Source organism: Muscardinus avellanarius (assembly GCF_963383645.1).
Source record: "Muscardinus avellanarius genome assembly, chromosome: 21".
Taxonomy (NCBI): Eukaryota; Metazoa; Chordata; class Mammalia; order Rodentia; family Gliridae; genus Muscardinus; species Muscardinus avellanarius.
The window spans coordinates 24,320,632-24,339,696 of NC_137807.1; the positions used below are offsets into that span (position 1 = coordinate 24,320,632).

At 58.8% G+C, this 19,065-nt stretch overlaps 2 protein-coding genes across 2 annotated transcripts; both read right to left on the reverse strand.

The window, feature by feature from the left end:
• Positions 1-900: 900 nt before the first annotated feature.
• On the reverse strand, positions 901-1,485 carry MIF (macrophage migration inhibitory factor; the record flags this gene model as incomplete). Its single annotated transcript, XM_080717381.1, has 3 exons — positions 901-1,040; positions 1,124-1,296; positions 1,378-1,485. The coding sequence occupies 3 exons, from the start codon at positions 1,483-1,485 to the stop codon at positions 974-976; spliced, it is 348 nt and encodes a 115-aa protein (XP_080573507.1). The 3' UTR covers positions 901-973.
• A 3,396-nt stretch (positions 1,486-4,881) lies between these two features.
• On the reverse strand, positions 4,882-18,921 carry SLC2A11 (solute carrier family 2 member 11; the record flags this gene model as incomplete). The annotated part of the gene is made up of 14 exons (XM_080717820.1): positions 4,882-5,043; positions 5,883-6,010; positions 6,200-6,275; positions 6,344-6,445; positions 8,128-8,238; positions 8,333-8,520; positions 10,980-11,128; positions 11,663-11,792; positions 13,389-13,513; positions 15,209-15,369; positions 16,422-16,520; positions 16,726-16,816; positions 18,422-18,532; positions 18,731-18,921. 14 exons carry the CDS (start codon positions 18,919-18,921, stop codon positions 4,882-4,884), a joined length of 1,824 nt encoding a protein of 607 aa, XP_080573946.1.
• Positions 18,922-19,065: the final 144 nt, after the last annotated feature.

A 19,065-nucleotide genomic window follows, 5' to 3' on the forward strand; every position in this document is an offset into this window, starting at 1 on the left:
TCCCACTGGACAGAGGGGAGGGCGGAGACAGCCCTGCCTTCAGGGGAAGACACAAGGCTGGCCCTGCCAGACTGGCTCCAGGCTTGCGACAGATCCTAGAGTGGGCCGCAGGCTTGTGGGGTGGTGAGGAACCCTGGGCCGTGGTGGCGCACCCCTGTATCCCAGTACTTGGCAGCTTGACAGGAGGCCCACAGGCTGGAGGGCAGCCTCTGCAACCGTGAGGCTCATCAGCGTGGCAAGAGCCTGTTGCTAAATGAGAAATACAAACGAGCTGGGGGTGTGGCTTGAAGGTAGACTGCCTCTGGGTTCAATCCTCAGCACCACACACGCTTTCGACTGTGAGGAGCCATCCGACAGCTTTCTAGAACCATACACAAAATACGAATTGTGCCACGGCCCCTCCCCCGGTGTTTTCTCCAGGAACTGCTGTGGAGGTGGAGGGGGCCTGGACACGTGGGGGGAGCAGAGTCCACCCTGGCACGGGCAGGGTGGTGTAGCTGGAACCCTGCATCCCGTGCCCCGCCCCACCCTGGCCTCAACCGAAGTTCCGGAACAAGCAATTTTCCAGGTCAAGAAGCGGGAGCACTGGTCAGGCGGCAGCAGCCGGCCACCCTTGTGGGAACACAGCTTTGGGTTCCAGCCCAGGGCAGGGCAAACCCCAAAACTGACTGTGAGGCTCAGATTTCCAAATGATTCCTGGGTCTGTGGCCCTGGGTAGGGCGGCTACCTCCTCGGACCCCAACATGCCGCCAAGCACTGAAGGTGGCACGCAGGGGCCTCGACCCGCCAGGCTGGCCACCCTGGCTGACCCCGGCGCGGCCCTCCCGGCCTCACTCCCAGTCCCAGTGCCCACCCCCGCGCGCCAAGGAGCGGACTGAGGCGTGGTCTCAAATCCTTTTATTTCTGATCTGGAGATGGGCTCGCTGGCGGGGGCCAGCGAGGAACACTGCGGGCGGCGCGGGAGGGCCGGCGCTCAGGCGAAGGTGGAGCCGTTCCAGCCCACGTTGGCCGCGTTCATGTCGTAGTAGTTGATGTAGATCCTGCACGGGACGGGAGCCGAGCTCAGCGGCGGCGCCCGCGCGGCCCCCGCCCGCCCGCGCCCCCCGCCCGCCCCCGCCCGCACCTGTCGGGGCTGATGCGCAGGCGCTCGGCCAGCAGCCCGCACAGCAGCTTGCTGTAGGTGCGGTTCTGCGCGCCGCCGATCTTGCCGATGCTGTGCAGGCTGCAGAGCGCGCAGGGGTCGCTGGCGCCGCCGAAGGCCATGAGCTGGTCGGGGACCACGTGCACGGCGATGTACTGCGGGGAGGCGCGGTGAGGGCCGGGCGCCGCGCCCCCCACCCCGCGGCCCGCCCCTCCCCCCGGCCCGCTCCCGCCAACCTGGGCCGGCTTGCCGGTGGCCTGAGCCAGCTGCTGGGTGAGCTCGGAGAGCAGCCCGTCCGGCACGGAGGCGCGGGGCACGTTGGTGTTCACCACGAACATCGGCATGATGGCGGAGCGACGGCGGAGCCGGGACGGGGGCACAGGACACGCGCGGCGACCGAGCCAGGAACCTGCGCTACGTGCCGGGGCCCGCGCGCCTCAGGCGGCCGAGGCCCCGCCCCGTGACGTCACCGCGCCGGCGTCCCGCCCCGTGGGCTGGGAGGGGTGGGGCTCCGCCTCCGGCGACGTCACCGCGGCCGAGGCTCAACTAAGCGAGGCTGGGGCTGCGTCCCTGCGTGTGACGTCACCGCGCCGCCGTCCCCGCCCCGTGGGCTGGGAGGGATGGGGCTCCGCCTCTTGTGACGTCACCGCGGCCGAGGCTCCACCCCGCGAGGCTGGGGCTGCGTCCCTGCGCCTGCGTGTGACGTCACCCGGCCGAGGCTCCACGCGCCGGGCGTCAGCGGCTCTTCGGGGTCCTAGCGCCCCTCCGTGGGGTTGTGGAGTCCCTGCATCCCTAAAGATCGTTCTTCCTAGGGTTTCAGAAATCCGCCTGTCGCTGCCTCGCCCCGTTTCTGGAAGTCCTTTCACGTACTCACTGATATCTACTCCCAGGCGCCATGCCGGGTAACGGGGCAGATGGCCGCTGCCCCAGCCCGCCCACGCCGAGGACGCCCGGCGGCCGCCTGGCTCGCCGAGTCCTGGGCTCCTGAGGCTCCTGGGCCACCCTCCCCGGGGGCTGAGTGTGAGATGGCGAGGCTGTGCGTGCGCGGGACACCGTCGGGAGCCTTCCCTGCACCCCTGCTCCTCGGGAGGCGGGAGGCAAGACCAGAGGCCTGAGGGTCAGAGGCAATCAGCTGCCAGCCGCGGCGCTCCCCCGAACTGGGCGAACCGCAGTCGGCTCCAGGCCAGCTTCATCTCGAAGAAGCCCCACTGGGCTGGGCTGGATCTGCCCCTCTTCCCCCGCGGAGAGCTCAGCACGGGGCAGGTGCCCCGCTGCTAGAGACCTTGGCTAAGCCTGGCAGGATGCGTGCATGCATGTGCAGATGCACGGGTGCGTGCGTGTGCAGGTGCACGGGTGCGTGCGTGTGCAGGTGCACGGGTGCGTGCGTGTACAGGTGCACGGGTGCGTGCGTGTACAGGTGCACGGGTGCGTGCGTGTACAGGTGCATAGGTGCATGCATGTGCAGATGCACGGGTGCGTGCGTGTACAGGTGCACGGGTGCGTGCGTGTACAGGTGCACGGGTGCATGCATGTACAGGTGCATAGGCGCATGCATGTGCAGATGCACGGGTGCATGCGTGTACAGGTGCACGGGTGCGTGCGTGTGCAGATGCACGGGTGCATGCGTGTACAGGTGCACGGGTGCATACATGTACAGGTGCATAGGCGCATGCATGTGCAGATGCACGGGTGCATGCGCGTACAGGTGCACGGGTGCGTGCGTGTGCAGATGCACGGGTGCATGCGTGTACAGGTGCACAGGTGCATGCATGTACAGATGCACGGGTGCACGCATGTACAGATGCATGGATGCATACATAAAGACCGCCGGGACAGCGGGATCAGGACGGGGTGGCAGCTGCGTTAGAGTACTGGCTACAGGAGCTGGGGTAGAACGACCCTTTTTGGCCACTGCTGTATGTCTACCACCTCCTGACCCCCAAAGATGCCCATACTCAGTTCCTAGAACCTGTAAGGGTATTATGTTACATGGCAAAACTCCCTTCACACATGTGATTAGGGTTTATGGGCCTTTAAAAAGGGAGATTATTGCCGGTCGTGGTGGGCACGCTTGTAATCCCCGCGCTTGGGAGGCAGAGACAGGAGGATCGCGCTGGTTCGGAGGAGCCAGCCTCGCTGGCTTAAGAGACCCTGTTTCCACATAAAGTTAAAAAATAGGTCTGGGAGTGTAGCCCATGGGAGTGTAGCCCAGAGGTAGAAGGGCTTCCAGGAACCCCAGTACCACACACACACAAAAAAGGAGATTATTGCCGGGCGTGGTGGCGCACGCTTGTAATCCCCACACCTGGGAGGCAGAGACAGGAGGATTATGCAGGATCGATGATATATAAATAAATAATAAATAAATAATTAAAAATAAAATAGAGCTGGAGGTATAGCTTAGAGGTAGACTGCCCTTGGGTTCAATGCCCAGGACCCCTCCCCCAAAAGTGAACACAGACGTCTGTAGACATGTGTAGGAATAGTCATAGCAGCTTTATTCACAATTACTAAGAATCAAACAAATCATGGTATATCCACACAGCATGGATACATCCTTAGCAACACAAAGGATGTTGTGCACATATTTTAAAAGCCTCGTCCAGAGCAAGGCACACAAGTGCATACATAGGCAATGTACCAAATTCCAAAAAAGGAAACCTGAGGGATGTGAACGTGGCAGTGGCTGCCTGGGGGTGTGTGGCTTCTTGAACCCAGGGGTGTCCTGCCTCTGAGCTACGCCTCCAGCCCTTTTTGTTTTGTATTTTTCAACTGGGTCTCACTACTTACTGAGACTGACCTCAAACCTGTGATCCTCCTTCCTCAGCCTCCCAAGTCCTGGGATGACAGGTGTGTGGCCCCAGAGGCTTGGAGTTATTCATGGCCAAGGGGCATGAGGGTGCTTTGCGGGTGATGGGAGTGGTCTGTCTTGATTACAGTAGTATGTCAGGGGTGTGTACAGCTGTCAAAATTCATCAATGGATATGTGTGACTGCGTGTAAATTACCTCAGTAAAGTTGATTTTAAAAATTATTTAGAAAATCCTTTTCTGACATTTTCTTTTGGAGCCCCGTGGCATTCTAGCTCTGAGCTACACCTCCAGCTCTATTTTATTCTTTATTTTGAAACAAGGTCTCATTAAGTGGTAGAGGGCCAAAGTAGCTGAGGCTGGCCTGTGATCCTCCCGTCTCAGCCTCCCAAGTATTGGGATTACAAGCGTGCGCCACCATGCCCAGCTTCCCCTTGTATTTTTCTTCCACTCCATCTTCCTAAGTTTATTCAAAAAAATTCTGATACTAGGATTGAACCCAGGGGCATTCTGCCTCCAAGCTACCCCCCAGTTTTTATTTTTTATTTATTTTAATTTTTGCAGTACTGCGGCTTGAACTCAGGGGCATTCTCTGAAGTATACCCCCCAGTCCTATTTTTTATTCTTTATTTTGAAATAGGGTCTCAATAAGTTATAGGGAGCCTCACTAAGTGGCTGAAGCTATCCTGAGAACCTGCCATCCTCCTCTCTCAGCCTATCTTAAGTTTGCCATATTTTTCTTGATTTCTTGCCAGTTAATTGCGTTTAGATGGGGAGTACCAGGTGGTGCCACATCCTGCCTGTCTGGCTTACCACGGACTGCTTAGCACCAGGAGCCATGCCTGCACACAGTAGGTCTGCAGGAACGAGCGAATGCAGGAAGCAAGGGGCAGCTGGACAGCTAGAACTCGGTGGACAGGATGACCTCCCGTCAGCTCTGTGTGGGGCGCTGGCCCCCCCTGCATCTGTGTAGCTCCTCGGAGATCTCCAGGAAGGTCTTGCCTTTGGTCTCAGGGAGGAACAGACCAGTATAGATGGCCGCGCAGACACAGACTCCAAGGAAAGGCATGTAGAGGAAGTTGGACAGGCTTTCCTGGGAGTTCAGAGAGACCCCTGAGGTCAGGCATGTTAGCTAGCACACGCCTGTCATCCTACCTGTAATCCCAGTACTTAGGAGGCTGAGATGGGAGGATTGCAAGTTCAAGGCCAGCCTCAGCAACTTAGGGAGACCCTGTACCAAAATGACATAAATAGCTGAGTGTGGTGGTGCACACTTGTAATCCCAGTACTTAGGAGGCTGAGACGGGAGGATCACAGGTTCTCGGCCAGCCTCAGCTACTTAGTGAGGCCCTCCACAATTTAGTAAGACCCTGTTTCAAAATTAAAAATATATAGCCGGGCGTGATGGCGCATGCTTGTAATCCCTGCGCTTGGGAGGCTGAGACAGGAGGATCGCACAGGTTCGAAGCCAGCCTCAGCTACTTAGTGAGGCTCTCAGCAATTTAGTGAGACCCTGTTTCCAAATAAAGTATAAAATAGGTCTGGGAGTATAGCCTGGAGGTAGAAAGCCTCTGGGTTCCACCCCAGTGCCACACACACAAAAAAAATTAAGATTATATATATTTAAAAAAATAGGGCTGGGAGTGTAGCTCAGAGGTAGAATGTTCCTGGGTTCAACCCCTAGTAATGCAAAAAACAAAAATAAGAGCTGGGGTGTAGCTCAGAGGTAGAATAGCCCTGGATTCAATCCTCGGCACAAAGTAAAATTAAATTAAGAAAGAGCCTCCTGAGGCCAGGTGTGACCCCTCTCAGCTCGAGTCCCCTTTGCTTACACAAGCCCCTGCCCCGGCCTCAGTGTCCCCAGAGGGAGGCCTCCCTGTCTGTGCTCAGTGAAAGGCGTGAGATGGCGCTCAGGGCGCAGAGCAGGCCTACCATGATGAAGGGGAGCCCGACCCCGACCAGGAAGAGCGCGGTCCACATGAGCGCTCCGCTGATCATGTAGGCGGCAGGCCGGGCCGGCTGGTCAAACAGCTCTGTGGCCAGGATCCCAGTCACTCCGGCTGCACGGGAGGGGACAGAGGTCTCCCCAGGCTCCCTGCCCTGCCTCTCTCCCTGGGCCATCTGCACGGCGCCCCTGAGTGCTCTCAGCCACTCCCTCCCGGGCCCTGCTGTACACCGCCCAACGGCAGCCCATAACCCTGTTACTGGTTCAGCAAAACTCGAGGACCAGAGGCCTGGGGACCACTCACCGGGCCCGATGCCAAAGCTGAGGATGAAGGCGAAGATGCAGGACACGGCCAGGTACGGCATCCAGGGGACCGCGCCCTGCAGCAGATGGGGTGGGTGAGGCCAGTCACACCCCGCCCAGGCCCCACCGCCGCCCCCCCAGCTACCTTCAGGCACAGGGCGGCTGTGAAGATGCCCGCCCAGCAGGCCATCAGGGAGTAGCCCCCTATGAGCAGCCCCCGCCGGCCAGCCTTCTCAATCATCACACACTGCAAAGGAAGGAGGCTCAGCAAAGACCCTCACCCAGGTCCCCAGGCCGGGGGCAGGCGATGGGGGCCTCGCACCCAGGTCCCCAGGCTGGGGGCAGGCGATGGGGGCCTCGCACCCAGGTCCCCGGGGCTGAGGGCAGGCGATGGGGGCCTCACACCCAGGTCCCCGGGGCTGAGGGCAGGCGATGGGGGCCTCACACCCAGGTCCCCAGGCCGGGGGCAGGCGATGGGGGCCTCACACCCAGGTTCCCGGGGCTGAGGGCAGGCGATGGGGGCCTCACACCCAGGTCCCCGGGGCTGAGGGCAGGCGATGGGGGCCTCACACCCAGGTCCCCGGGGCTGAGGGCAGGCGATGGGGGCCTCACACCCAGGTCCCCGGGGCTGAGGGCAGGCAATGGGGGCCTCACACCCAGGTCCCCAGGCCGGGGGCAGGAGATGGGGGCCTCACACCCAGGTCCCCGGGGCTGAGGGCAGGCAATGGGGGGCCTCACACCCAGGTCCCCGGGGCTGAGGGCAGGCAATGGGGGGCCTCACACCCAGGTCCCCGGGGCTGAGGGCAGGCAATGGGGGGCCTCACACCCAGGTCCCCGGGGCTGAGGGCAGGCAATGGGGGGGCCTCACACCCAGGTCCCCGGGGCTGAGGGCAGGCAATGGGGGCCTCACACCCAGGTCCCTGGGGCTGAAGGCAGGCAATGGGGGGCCTCACACCCAGGTTCCCGGGGCTGAGGGCAGGCGATGGGGGGGGCCTCACACCCAGGTCCCCGGGGCTGAGGGCAGGTGATGGGGGCCTCACACGCAGGTCTCCGGGGCTGAAGGCAGGCAATGGGGGGCCTCACACCCAGGTCCCTGGGGCTGAAGGCAGGCGATGGGGGGCCTCACACCCAGGTTCCGGGGACTGAGGGCAGGCGATGGGGGGGGCCTCACACCCAGGTCCCCGGGGCTGAGGGCAGGTGATGGGGGCCTCACACGCAGGTCTCCGGGGCTGAAGGCAGGCAATGGGGGGCCTCACACCCAGGTCCCTGGGGCTGAGGGCAGGCGATGGGGGGGGGGCTCACACCCAGGTGTCCAGGCTGGGGGCAGGCGATGGGGTGGGGGGGCTCACACCCAGGTGTCCGGGCTGGGGGCAGGCGATGGGGGGGCCTCACACCCAGGTCCCCGGGGCTGAGGGCAGGCGATAGGGGGCCTCACACCCAGGTCCCCGGGGCTGAGGGCAGGCGATAGGGGGCCTTACACCCAGGTGTCGGGGCTGGGGGCAGGCGATGGGGGCCTCACACCCAGGTGTCCGGGCTGGGGGCAGGCAATGGGGCCTCGTGGTGGGCGGCAGGCATGACTTAGGAGAGTTTGACTTTACTAGTTTCCCAGAGGACCTGCATCAGTTCCAGCTTCGTGTCATCTGGGATGGGGAAGGACTGCCCAGCAAACAGGTGCGCAATGCATGCAGGCTGGTGTCCACACATTCTCGTCTCCCTCCCTTTTCTTTGTGTGTGCGTGGTGCTGGGGATGGAACCCAGAGGCATTATACCTTGGGCGGACAGCCCCAGCCCCATTTTGATGTTTTATTTTGAAGCAGCGTCTCACTAAGTAGCTGAGGCTGGCTTCCAACCCTGTATCTTTGGGTCTCAGCCTCCCAAGAGCTGGGGTGCCATGGCCCCATGGCTGGTGGGGGCGCCGTCCAAACTCACGCTCAGGACCGTCGCCAGCAGCTCGCAGCTCCCGGTGCCCAGGATGGCGTACTGGATCTTGCCCTCGGGCACCCCGGCCTCGGAGAACACGGAGGAGGCGTAGGCGTACACCTAGGATGGGCCAGGGGAGGCCGACCCCTCCCCTCAGCCTCCCGCCACCAGCCTCCCAGCCCGGAGCTCAGGGTGCGGGGCGGGCGGGCCTCACCGAGTCGTTCCCGCTGAGCTCCATGGCGCTGCCCAGCACCAGCAGGCTCAGCACCTGCCTCCGCTGGGCCGGGTCCCGCAGCAGCTCCCAGGGGCGCAGGGTGCGCCGGCCCCCGCAAGCGGCCCGCTCCTGCTCCAGCTCCGCCATCTCGCCCGCCACGTCCAGGGCGCCCCGGAGCCGCTGCAGCGCTGAGGCGGGAGGGGGCTGAGCACGGCCTCGCCCACAGCCGGCCCTCACCCCCCCCCCCCCCCCCCGCCGCCTCTCTTTCTGGGCACGTAAACCAGATACATAAAGAAATCTTTCTTTGGGTGTGTGGTTCTGGGAATTGAACTCAAGGTCATCTACCGAGCTACACGCTCAGACCTACTTTTTCATTCTTTTTAAGACATCACTGAGTTGCAGAGGGCCTCACTAAGTCACTGAGGCTGGCCTTGAACCTGCAATTGATTCTCCTGTCTCAGCAGGCCAAGTCCTGGGATGACAAGTATGCAGCGTGGCTTGAAACAGGATCTTGCTACACTGCTGAGCCTCGCTATAGCTGAGGCTGGTTTCAAACCTGCTCCCAAGTACCGGATGGACGGCATGAGTCAGCATGAGTCACCATGCCCAGCGCTCACAGTTTTTATTTATTTATTTTTGGTGGCGCTGGAGATTGAGCCCAGGGGCATTCTACCTCTGAGCTATACCCCAGCCTAGCTGAGGCTGGCTATGAACCTGCGATCCTCCTGTCTCAGCCTCCCAAGCACAGGGATTACAAGCGTGCGCCCCCACGCCCGGCTGTCACGTTGGTTTTGAGAAGGCGATATTGGCAAAAGATCTGTCAGCTTGGATGAAAAGAGACTGAAAGCGAGCTGAGAAGTTTGCTCAACCTCCAAAAACTGTTCGTTTTCTGATGCTCTCTTCAGAAGGTGTCACGGAAAGAAACAGAAAGGAAGGGTGTTCAGCCTAGCGGGGTGGCATGCGCCTGTCATCCCAGCACTTGGGAGGCTGAGCCAGGAGGATCAGTAGGTTCAAGGCCAGCCTCAGCTACTTAGAGACCCTGTTTCAAATTTAAAAAAAGGGCTGGGGGTGTAGCTCAGAGGTAGAATGGCCCTGGGTTCCATCCCCAGTACAGGAAGAAAGGAAAGAGGGAGGGAGGAAGGGAAGAAAGGGAAGAAAGGAAAGAGGGAGGAAGGGAAGAAAGGAAAGAGGGAGGGAGGAAGGGAAAAAAAGGAAAGAGGGAGGGAGGAAGGGAAGAAAGGAAAGAGGGAGGGAGGAAGGGAAAGGAAGAGTATTTCAGAGGTCGGAAGGAAGCCGGGCGTGGTGGCACACGCTTGTGATCCCAGCATTGAGAGACTGAGACAGGAGGATCCGGGTTCTCGTGGCCAGCCTCAGCTACTTAGTGGACGCAACTTAGGCCCCTTGCAACTCCGTGAGACCCTGTTTCAAAGAATAAAAAGGGCTGGGGTAGGTTGAATGCCCCTGGGTTCCATCCCCAGTACTGCAAAAAAAAAAAAAAAAAAAAAAGTGGGTGGGGGAGAAGAAAGGAAGGAAAGGGAGAGGGAAAGAGAAGGATGGAGCCCAGTGGCAAACAGGAGCACACTCCTGGGCGCCGTCCCTCCCTGCTCCCAAGCCCTCTGTGCAGAGCTGTGCCACGGCTTCCCCCGCCAGGGCTACAGTTCAGGAGCCTGGGCCACTGGAACATCCTCAGGCTTGGAAGGTCCTCGTGCGGGCGGGTCTGCTTCCTTGTGGCCCCGTTGTCATCATCGCACTGAGAGTGCTCCTAGGCGCCCCCACCCCGTACTGACAGCAGAGAGAGGACCTGTGTAGAGTTACCGGCTCCAGCCCAGGCCAGCCGAGCTCGGCCCTGACCTGGCTCAGCTGGGCTCAGCAGAGGGGTGCCACCAGCCAGTGAATAGTAAAAGATGGAGTAGATGATTCTGGTTTCAAGCCAGGGCTTTTGCAAGTGTTCCTTGGGGGTCCTTAGTATAGCTGTATGTAACCGCAAAGACGATCTCCACCCACTGCCACTGGGCAGGCGAGGCCACGTCTTTGCCCGGGTGTCTCATCGTGCGTGAATATGTGGGTGGCAGGTTCTGTATACCACGCCGGGGTTCGTGTATGGCAGAGACCCCCCACTGCCCTACGGTTTAGGATGGATAGCCCCTTGACAAAGAGCTTTGGCCAAGCCGGGCTTGGTGACGCACTCTTGTAATCCCAGCATTTGGGAGGCTGAGACAGGAGAATCATGGTGAGAGGCCAGCCTCAGCTACTTAGTGAGGTCTTTTGCAACTCAGTGAGACCTCGTTTCAAAATAAAGAATAAAAATAGGGCTGAGGGTGTAGCTCAGAGGTAGAGCGCCCCTGGGTCCCAGCCCTGACCCGCAAAAAAAAAAAAAAAAAGAGTTTGGCCAGGCGCAGTGGCACACACCTGGTATCCCAGTATTTGGGAAGCTGAGACAGGAGGATCTCAAGTTCAAGGCCAGCCTCCACAACTTAGCGGGATCCCATTTCCAAAATAAATAAAATAGGGCTGAGAGTGTAGCTTGGAGCTAGAACAGCCCTGGGCTCAATCTCGATACCTAAGCAATAATAATGATAAGAAATGTGAACCCAGGTGCTCTGATGAGATTCACCCCGGGACAAGCGACCCAGGGGCAGGGACTCACCTGCCTGGCTGGCCCTGGCGTCCCCACGGTCGATGAGGAGGTAGCGCGGGCTCTCGGGGAGGAAGGGTAGGGAGGCGAGCTGGAGCATGCTGGGCACCAGGCAGCTGGCCAGCAGCAGGGGCCAGGCCTGTGGGCCCCCCAGGAACTCCCTGCAGGAGCAGAGGGCAGGCCGGGGCCTGAGCACCTTCCCTCCCCGCTGGCTGCAGGCGGGGCGCTGCCTCTGCCTCTGCCTCTGCCTATCCAGGTCTGGGTCCCAACCTCAAGCCCCTCCTCACCCAGGTAGGGACCAAGGGGGGTGGGACTGCACCCCGCCCATCGCAGCAGCTCCGCGCCCAGCACCCAAGCTCTGCCCCTGCCTCCTTTCTGCAAATACCAGGACACGCTCCCCTCATCGTTTTTATTGCTGCATTTCAACGATCCGTCCCAGGAAGCCTGGATGTGATGCCAACATCCGCGCATGCGTTTCCTGGTGTACGTCTTTCTGCACGCCACTTCTCTTGCGCCCTATACTCAGCTATTTTCCTCCCTTTTTTGTGATACTGGGGATTGAACCCGTGGGCATCTACCTCTGAGCTACACCCCCAGCCCTATTTTATTTTGACTTTGAAACGGCGTCTCGCTACTGGCTAAGGCTATACTCGAACCTGGGATCCTCCTGTCTCAGCCTCCCAAGAGGTGCTTACCTGAGTCCAACCACCTGTCCCATCAGGATCCCCAGGGCTGTGAAGATGGCTGGGGTCATGGCCACGGCTCCTCGGAGCTCCTTGGGGGCGCTCTCTCCCAGGTACATAGGCTGGATATTCATGCTTACTCCTGGAACAGGCAGAGGGCGCATCAGCAAGCAGGAGGGACCGCGCCCCCCAGGGCGCTTGGCATGTCTTCCCCCGCCCCTCGGCACCACCTAGCCCCTTGTCTGTCAGATCCTGGCACCGAGGACCACTTTCTCACTCCACACTCCGAGGGGCTGCACCTCACCTGCTAAAGGGCCAGAAAGGATCCCAACTCCCCCCTCAGGACTCCTGGAGAGAAGTCATCTTCCCCAGATCAACTCCCACCCCGGTCCCTCACCAGAGTACAAATGTTCATTGGGTCTTTCTACGTGTAAAAGTCTGCAGCAGTTTGAATGTTGACTGTCCCCCCAGAGCTCATGGGTTGAAGGCTTGGTTCCAAGACTTTTGGGAGGTGCTGTGCACCTTTAAGAAGTAGGGCCTTGGTGGCGCACGCTTGTAATCCCCACGCTTGGGAGTCGGAGACAGGAGTATCCCGCTAGTTTGAAGCCAGCCTCGCTGGCTTAGGAGACCCTGTTTCCAAATAAAAATATAAAAAATAGGTGTCTGGAAGTGTAGCCCGGAGGTAGAAGGGTTTCTAGGGACACCAGTACCACCAAAAACAAAAACAACAACAAAAAACCCCACAAAAACATGCTCAATATTCTTAGTTATGAAGACAGTGAAATCCAGGCCACAATAAGAGCCAGGCATGGTGGTGCGCACCTGTCATCTCAGTGCTTGGGAGGCTGAGACAGGAGGATCCCAGGTTCAGGGCCAGCCAGCCTCAAAAACTTAGCAAGGCCCTCAGCAATTCTGTGAGACTCTGTTTCAAAATTTAAGAAATGGCTGGAGGTGTAGCCAGCAATTAGAAAGCCCTGTATTCCACCCATAGTACCCTCACCCACACATGTAAAATCTAGTTATATAAATCGTGTGTGTGTGTGTGTGCGCGCGCGCGCGTGTGCACGCGCATGTGTGTGCACGCATGTGTTACTAGGGATAGAACCCAGGGGCATTCTACCTCCAGGCTACACCCCCAGCCCTATTTTGTTTTTTTTTTTGGCACTGGGGGTGTAACCCAGGGGCATTCTATCTCTGAGGTATACCCCCAGCTCTGTTTTTTATTCTTTATTTTGAAACAGGGTCTCACTAAGTAGCTGAGGCTGGCCACAAACCTGCAATCCTCCTGTCTCAGCCTTCCATGTACTGGGAGTACAAGCGTGCACCACCATACCTGGCTTTATTTTTTTTGTTTTGTTTTTGACATAAGGTCTCATTGAAACCCTGAGAGGGTCTCTCAGGTTGCCGAGAGCCTCACTACTTGCTGAGGCTGTCCTCCAGCCTGTGAGCCTCCCGTCTCAGCCTCCAAGTCCTGGGATGACGGTGTGCACCACCAGACCCAGCCCCGTTTTATTTATTTGCTTTTTTGTGTGTGTGGTACTGGGAATGGAACCCAGGGGCAGTCTGCCTCTGAGCGACACCCCACTGCCAACTTGAGTTATAGGAGTCTTAAAGTAAACCATATTTAATCATTTTGTGCCGCGGATGCACATGCCTGGAGGATCAGCCAATGAATCAAGGAAGGGGGCGCACTGAGTGGACGGACCGCGGCCGGCGCGCCGTCCCCCACCCCAGGTACCTGCGCTGACGCCCACCAGCACTCTCCCCAGCAGGACCATCTCGAAGGAGCCCGCTTTGCGGCTGAAGCCAAACAAGGTCGCTGCGGCCACCACGAAGACGTTATTCACCAGGAGGGACTTTTTCCTTGGGGGAGAGAAGCACAAGCCAGAGGTCTGCAACTGGGACCGACCACCTCGAAGCAGCGCCGTGTGTGTGTGTGTGTGTGTGTGTGTGTGTGTGTGCGTGCGTGCACGCGTGTGTGCGCGTGCGTGTGTGCGTGTGCGCGCGCACGTGCCTATACACTGCTTCAAAGTAAGTGCTGGGAACTGAAATGCCCTCAAGCCATTGTACTTGGGTGGCACACCTTGACGTTTATGGTCCCCACCCCTCTCCAACAAAAAGGAGAGTAACTTCCAGAGTTTGAAATCATAGATTTTTTTTTTTTTTTTTTTTTTTGGTGGTACTGGGGTAGAACCCAGGGGCTTTCTACCTCCAGGCTATACTCCCAGACCCATTTTATACTTTATTTGGAAACAGGGTCTCACTAAGTTGCTGAGAGCCTCACTAAAGTAGCTGAGGCTGGCTTCGAACCTGCGCGATCCTCCTGTCTCAGCCTCCCAAGCGCAGGGATTACAAGCGTGCGCACCACGCCTGGCTCTTATTCTTTATTTTGAAACAGGGTCTCACTAAGTTGCATAGGGCCTCAAAGTAGCTGAGGCTGTCCGCAAACCGTGATCCTCTGGTCTCAGCTTCCTGAATGCTGGGATTACAAGTGTGCGCCACCACATCTGGCACTGAATTTATATTTTGTCTTCCCCTTTAGATGAAGGATTGCTCTCCCCCATATCCTTTGTAAAATGAAGGCGCTAATAATAAATTTATCTCTGAGCTACACCTCCAGCCTTTTTTATTTTGAAACAGGGTCTTGCTAAGTTGCTTAGAGTTTTACCAAGTTGCTGAGGCTGACCTCAAATCTGGGATCCTCCTATCTCAGCCTCCTGAATGCTGGGATTAAAGTGTGTATCACCATGCCCAGCTGGTTATTGCAATTTTTGACTATGTTAGCCAGAATAGTTTCTGTTGTTTGCAACCCAAGAGCTGCATCAGATACATGCATAGGGAGATAGCAGAAAACAGGAAGAAAATACTCACTTAAGCTCAAACAGCTTGCAGGATATGGTGGTGCACGCTTATAATCCCAGTACTTGGGAGGCTGAGACAGGAGGATGGCAGGTTTGAGGACAGCTTTAGCAAGTAGTGAGACTCTTATCAACCTAGTGAGACCCTGTTTCAAAATAAAAATAAACCAGGAGTGGCGGCGCATGCTTGTAATCCCAGTACTTGGGAGGCTGAGACGGGAAGATCCAGGTTTGCAGCCAGCTTCAGGTACTTAGTAAGGCCCTGCACAACTTAGTGAGACCCTGTTTCAAAATAAAAGATAAAAAATAGGGCTGGGGATGTAGCTCAGAGGTAGAAGGCACCTGGATTCAATCCCCAGTACCTCAAAAAATAGTAATAATAATAAAATAAAATAGGCTTAGGATGTAGCTTGGAGGTTGATTGCTCCTGGGCTCCATCACCAGTACCACCAAAAATAATGAATAATAAATAAAAATAAAAATCCAATAGCTGTCCTTGGCGTCCGTGGACCTAGAAGCCAGGAGGCTTCCCTCTCCTTGCAGAACTCTACCGACCCTCCTGGAAAACATGACCGTCCCGTCGAGGAGGAGCCGCAGGCTGGGCAGGAGGAGGAGGAGGCTGGCAGCCGGTGCCCAGCTTTCCTGACCAGCAGGTTGGGTGCCCCTCACGGGGGCCGGGGCTTCCACAGGGAGCACTCACCTGCCCAGCTTGATGGCCATGGGTCCGGCGAGCAGCGCCCCACAGAGGCCGCCCACGGGGTAGAGGGCCACTGTGAGGGACCACAGGAGCAGGAGCAGGTGCCCGGGCAGTGGCCCGCCCGTCCGCAGCCGCCATGTGGTGTTGAAAAAGTCCTGAATGTGCTGAGGGCAGAGAAGCTGGTCAGCCTCCAGGGCTGAGGCCATAGCCTCCTCCCTCCAGGATCTGAGCACTAGGCACTAGGCCCTGGAGCAATACCCCTGCCTGAGGGGCAGGGATGAACCGCTGAGCCCAGGCCGCCATGACTCCCACCCGAAACTTTCTTTTGTTGTGTGCCACTGGGGAATTTTGTGGAACCCAGGAGCATTCTACCTCCAGGCCACACCTCCCACCCTCTTTGAGTTTTTAGTTTGAAACACGGTCTCACTAAGTTGCTGTGAGGGCTTTGCTCAGTGGTAGAGGTTGACCTCGAATCCTCAAACCTGTGATCCTTCTGTCTCGGCCTCCTAAGAATGGCGATTGCAGGCGTGTCACCACACCAGGCTCACACAGACTGCTGATGGCGAAGGCGTCATGGGGTCCTTCCATGCTGAGCAGTTCCACAGCTGCCTGCACACCAGCTAGGCGTGCTAGGATTTAATACAATTCTGACACTACCTAGACCTCGAATTCCACAAGTCAGTTAGGCGTGTGGCACACACCTGTCATCCCAGTACCACAGAGGCTGAGACAGGAGGATAGCAGGTTTGAGACAAGCCCCAGCAACTTAGTGAGATATTCTTTTTATTTTTCTCTTCCTTTCTTTCCTCCCTTCCTTCCCTTCCTCCCCCCCCCCTCTCTGTACTAGGGATTGAACCCACAGGCATTCCAACTCCAAATCCTATTTTACTTTTTATCTGGAAATAGGATCTCACTAGTTGCCAAAGCCTCACTGAATTGCTTAGGCTGGCTTTGAACCTGTGACCCTCCTATTTCAGCCTCCGAAATACAGGAATTACAGGAGTGCACCACTGCACCCAGCCTCTTTCTTTCCACGAGAGGAAGCAAAATTTCATAGGGTGACCTCCCCTAGGAGCCACCTGCTGGGAGGGGCGCAGGGGTGGGCGGGAGGGTGCAGAGCTCTGCCTAAACCTGTGAGAGGGACAGACGGACACCTGGGAGGAAGCATCCCTAAGAGGGCGCGGAGCCGAAGCCTGCAGCCCACGGAGGCACGCACCAAGGTGGGGGCGTTGACGATAGAGAGGTTGTAGCCAAACTGAAAGGTTCCTCCGACGCCAGCCGCGCAGACCGTCAGGAGCAGCACCCTCGCGCGAGTCTGAGGAGACACGGGGCTCAGTGGCCGCGGCAATCTCCCTTCCTCCCGGGCCCACACCTACCAACCACCCCATGGTCATTTATCTGGACCGGGCACCAGTGTCTCCGCTCTTTAGAGAGGATGCCGAGGCTCATGGGGGTCCTGTGGCAAGGCGGGCAGCCGGGGAAGCCGGATCTCCTACTTTGGGTCCAGGACATTGGCCCACCTGCACTGCTCCTTCCTCTGCCAACATCTTTCTGTGCTGGAGAGCAGCCCCCAGACCTCCTTCCCCAGCTGCCCGAGGCGCCGCTGTGGCTCTGGGGGACAAGTCCGGAGCTGGGGACCCAGCGCAGCAAGTCTCTTGGGTCCCAAGGGTCCCCCAGGGAAACACTCTCCAACAGTGGCTGTACCCAGGAATCTGGCTGAGCTTTCTCAGCCCCCACCAGCTTCGTGCGCAGTTAGGCTAAGAGAAGGGGTGCGGGGGTTCAAGGTGCACAAGAGGCAGCAGAGACGGCGGAGGTGCCAGGTCTCTGTGCCAGCTCTGCCCCTGTTGAGATCGGCGCCCCGCGCGACAACCAAGGAGGACCCCAAGCCACTCTCTTCATGCAAAAGCAAAGGTTTTATTCTTCCAGCATGCTGGGGCTCAAAGCATGATCAGCAAAGCTGAACAGAAGCTGAGAGCCCCGAGCTTTGGGCGCAGGGGTTTTTATAGGTCTTACAAACAAAGGAATAAAGGTTTGGCAAACATTAGCAACCTTGTGGTTGTTCCAAGAATACAGTGATCCTTACACCGGATCCAGCTTCAAGCACGTCTGCATCCTTAGTTTAGTCTCAAGGCTCCCTCCAGGTTGTAACTGTCGAGGTCAGCCGGCTATGCAGCTGGAGCACAGTTCTCCCTTTGTTAACCACAAGTGTGGTGTCAGCACAAGCAGGATAAGGGGAGAGAAGTGGGGGAGAAACGGGAAAGATCCTGTCTTGCTGTCTTAGTTTGATCTCCCCTATTTCTTAGTCTGATTTCCCTTTCACCCCGGAGTCGCCCTCTTGTCTGGCCCTGGAAGTGGCTATGCCCACCGCAGGCTGGGTACACGTAGCTCGAACACTTGCACAATGGACAGCTGGTCTGCACAAAGACCCAAAGGCGGCGAGGGAATGTCCCGCGCCTCCGAAGGCAGCCAGGCCAGGCGGGGGGGGGGGGACCCCGACGTGGTGGGCTGCGTGGGTGTCCCCCCTGGCTGTCCCTAGTCCTCCGGGGCAGGACGCCAGGTCAGAGCTGAAGAACTTGGAGGTGGGGCAGTGAGGGCGGGCAAGGGTCACAGGTGGGAGGTGGCGCCACGGGAGGACCAGGAGGGCATCACCGCTGGAGGCGGAGGGCATGCTAGACCAGGAGGTCTTGGGTCTGGCACCTCGCAGCGGCCCACCGGCCATCCCTGGGCGTGAACACCTGCTTGTGCACCTCTGCACCCAGCTCCTAACTCGTCTGTATATACAAGCACAAGAAGTTTGGCACACCGGGACACCTCCGTTAAATCTTCAAGGGTGGCATCTCTCATTATCTCTCCCACGCCTGGGCGGCGAGAGTTGTGGAATTTGGACCCTGAGACTCGCTGTCGCCCTAAGAGACCTCAGCCACTGGGGCGCGGCGCACGGAAGCACGCATGCGCGCCGAGGGAGGGGGCGCGACTGCTGCGAGCCGAGCGCTGGGGAGGGCGCACGCGCAGTGGGAGTGTGCGCGGCGAAACTCGCAGGGGAAAGCGAGTGCGCAGGCGCAGTGAGTGTCGCCTGCAGTCTGATGAGCGGAGGGCTGCAGCATCGTTCATCCGCGATCAGAGTACGCGGACGAGTCGGCGCAGGCGCAGGGTGCACAGAGCTGGGCGGAGGGAGGGCGCCGGGCCGCGGGGGCTCGCGGGGTGGGGGCGGCTCACCTGGGGTCCCGGCCGGGCATCGGGCTGCAGTTCCTCCTCCATCCCTCCCTTCCCGCAGCGCCGAGGTTGAACAGCAGCTCACTCCTTGGCCGGCTGAGCCCGAGGACGTCCCTGCAGACCAAAAGGGAACCTGCGTGGGGTCATCCCGGCCAGCCCCCTGCACCCGGCCCGCACGCGACCCTCGCCGCGCCCCGCCGTCCTCCCCAGGAATTGGGGCTGGAGCCGCATCCTCCGCCCCGGACGCCGCGCCCTCGGTTCTGCACGGAACCCACCCCGTGCACAGCCTCGGCCCGGTGGCCCCAGCCTTACCCCCAGGAGGGGCCGAAGACAGAGCCCCCGCAGGCCCGGAGCACCGTCCTCTCGGGGCCTGGGCAGAGCCCGACCTGGCCGCGCTCGGCTGCGGCTCCCAGGCTCCCAGGCGGCGTAGAGGCCCCGCCCTTGCGCCTGGCGCCCTTGAAGTGCCCATTGGCCAGGTGATTAATGTTAATTCCTCTGAACATCGCAGGGCCTGCGTGGGACCCTGGACCTGAGCAAAGGCCCAACTGAAACCAGACTTGCAAAAGATACTATTTGTGGGCGTGGTGTAGGATAGAAGAAATAAGGTAGAAAGGAGACAGATAAGAAGGGAAAGCAGAATATAAGAA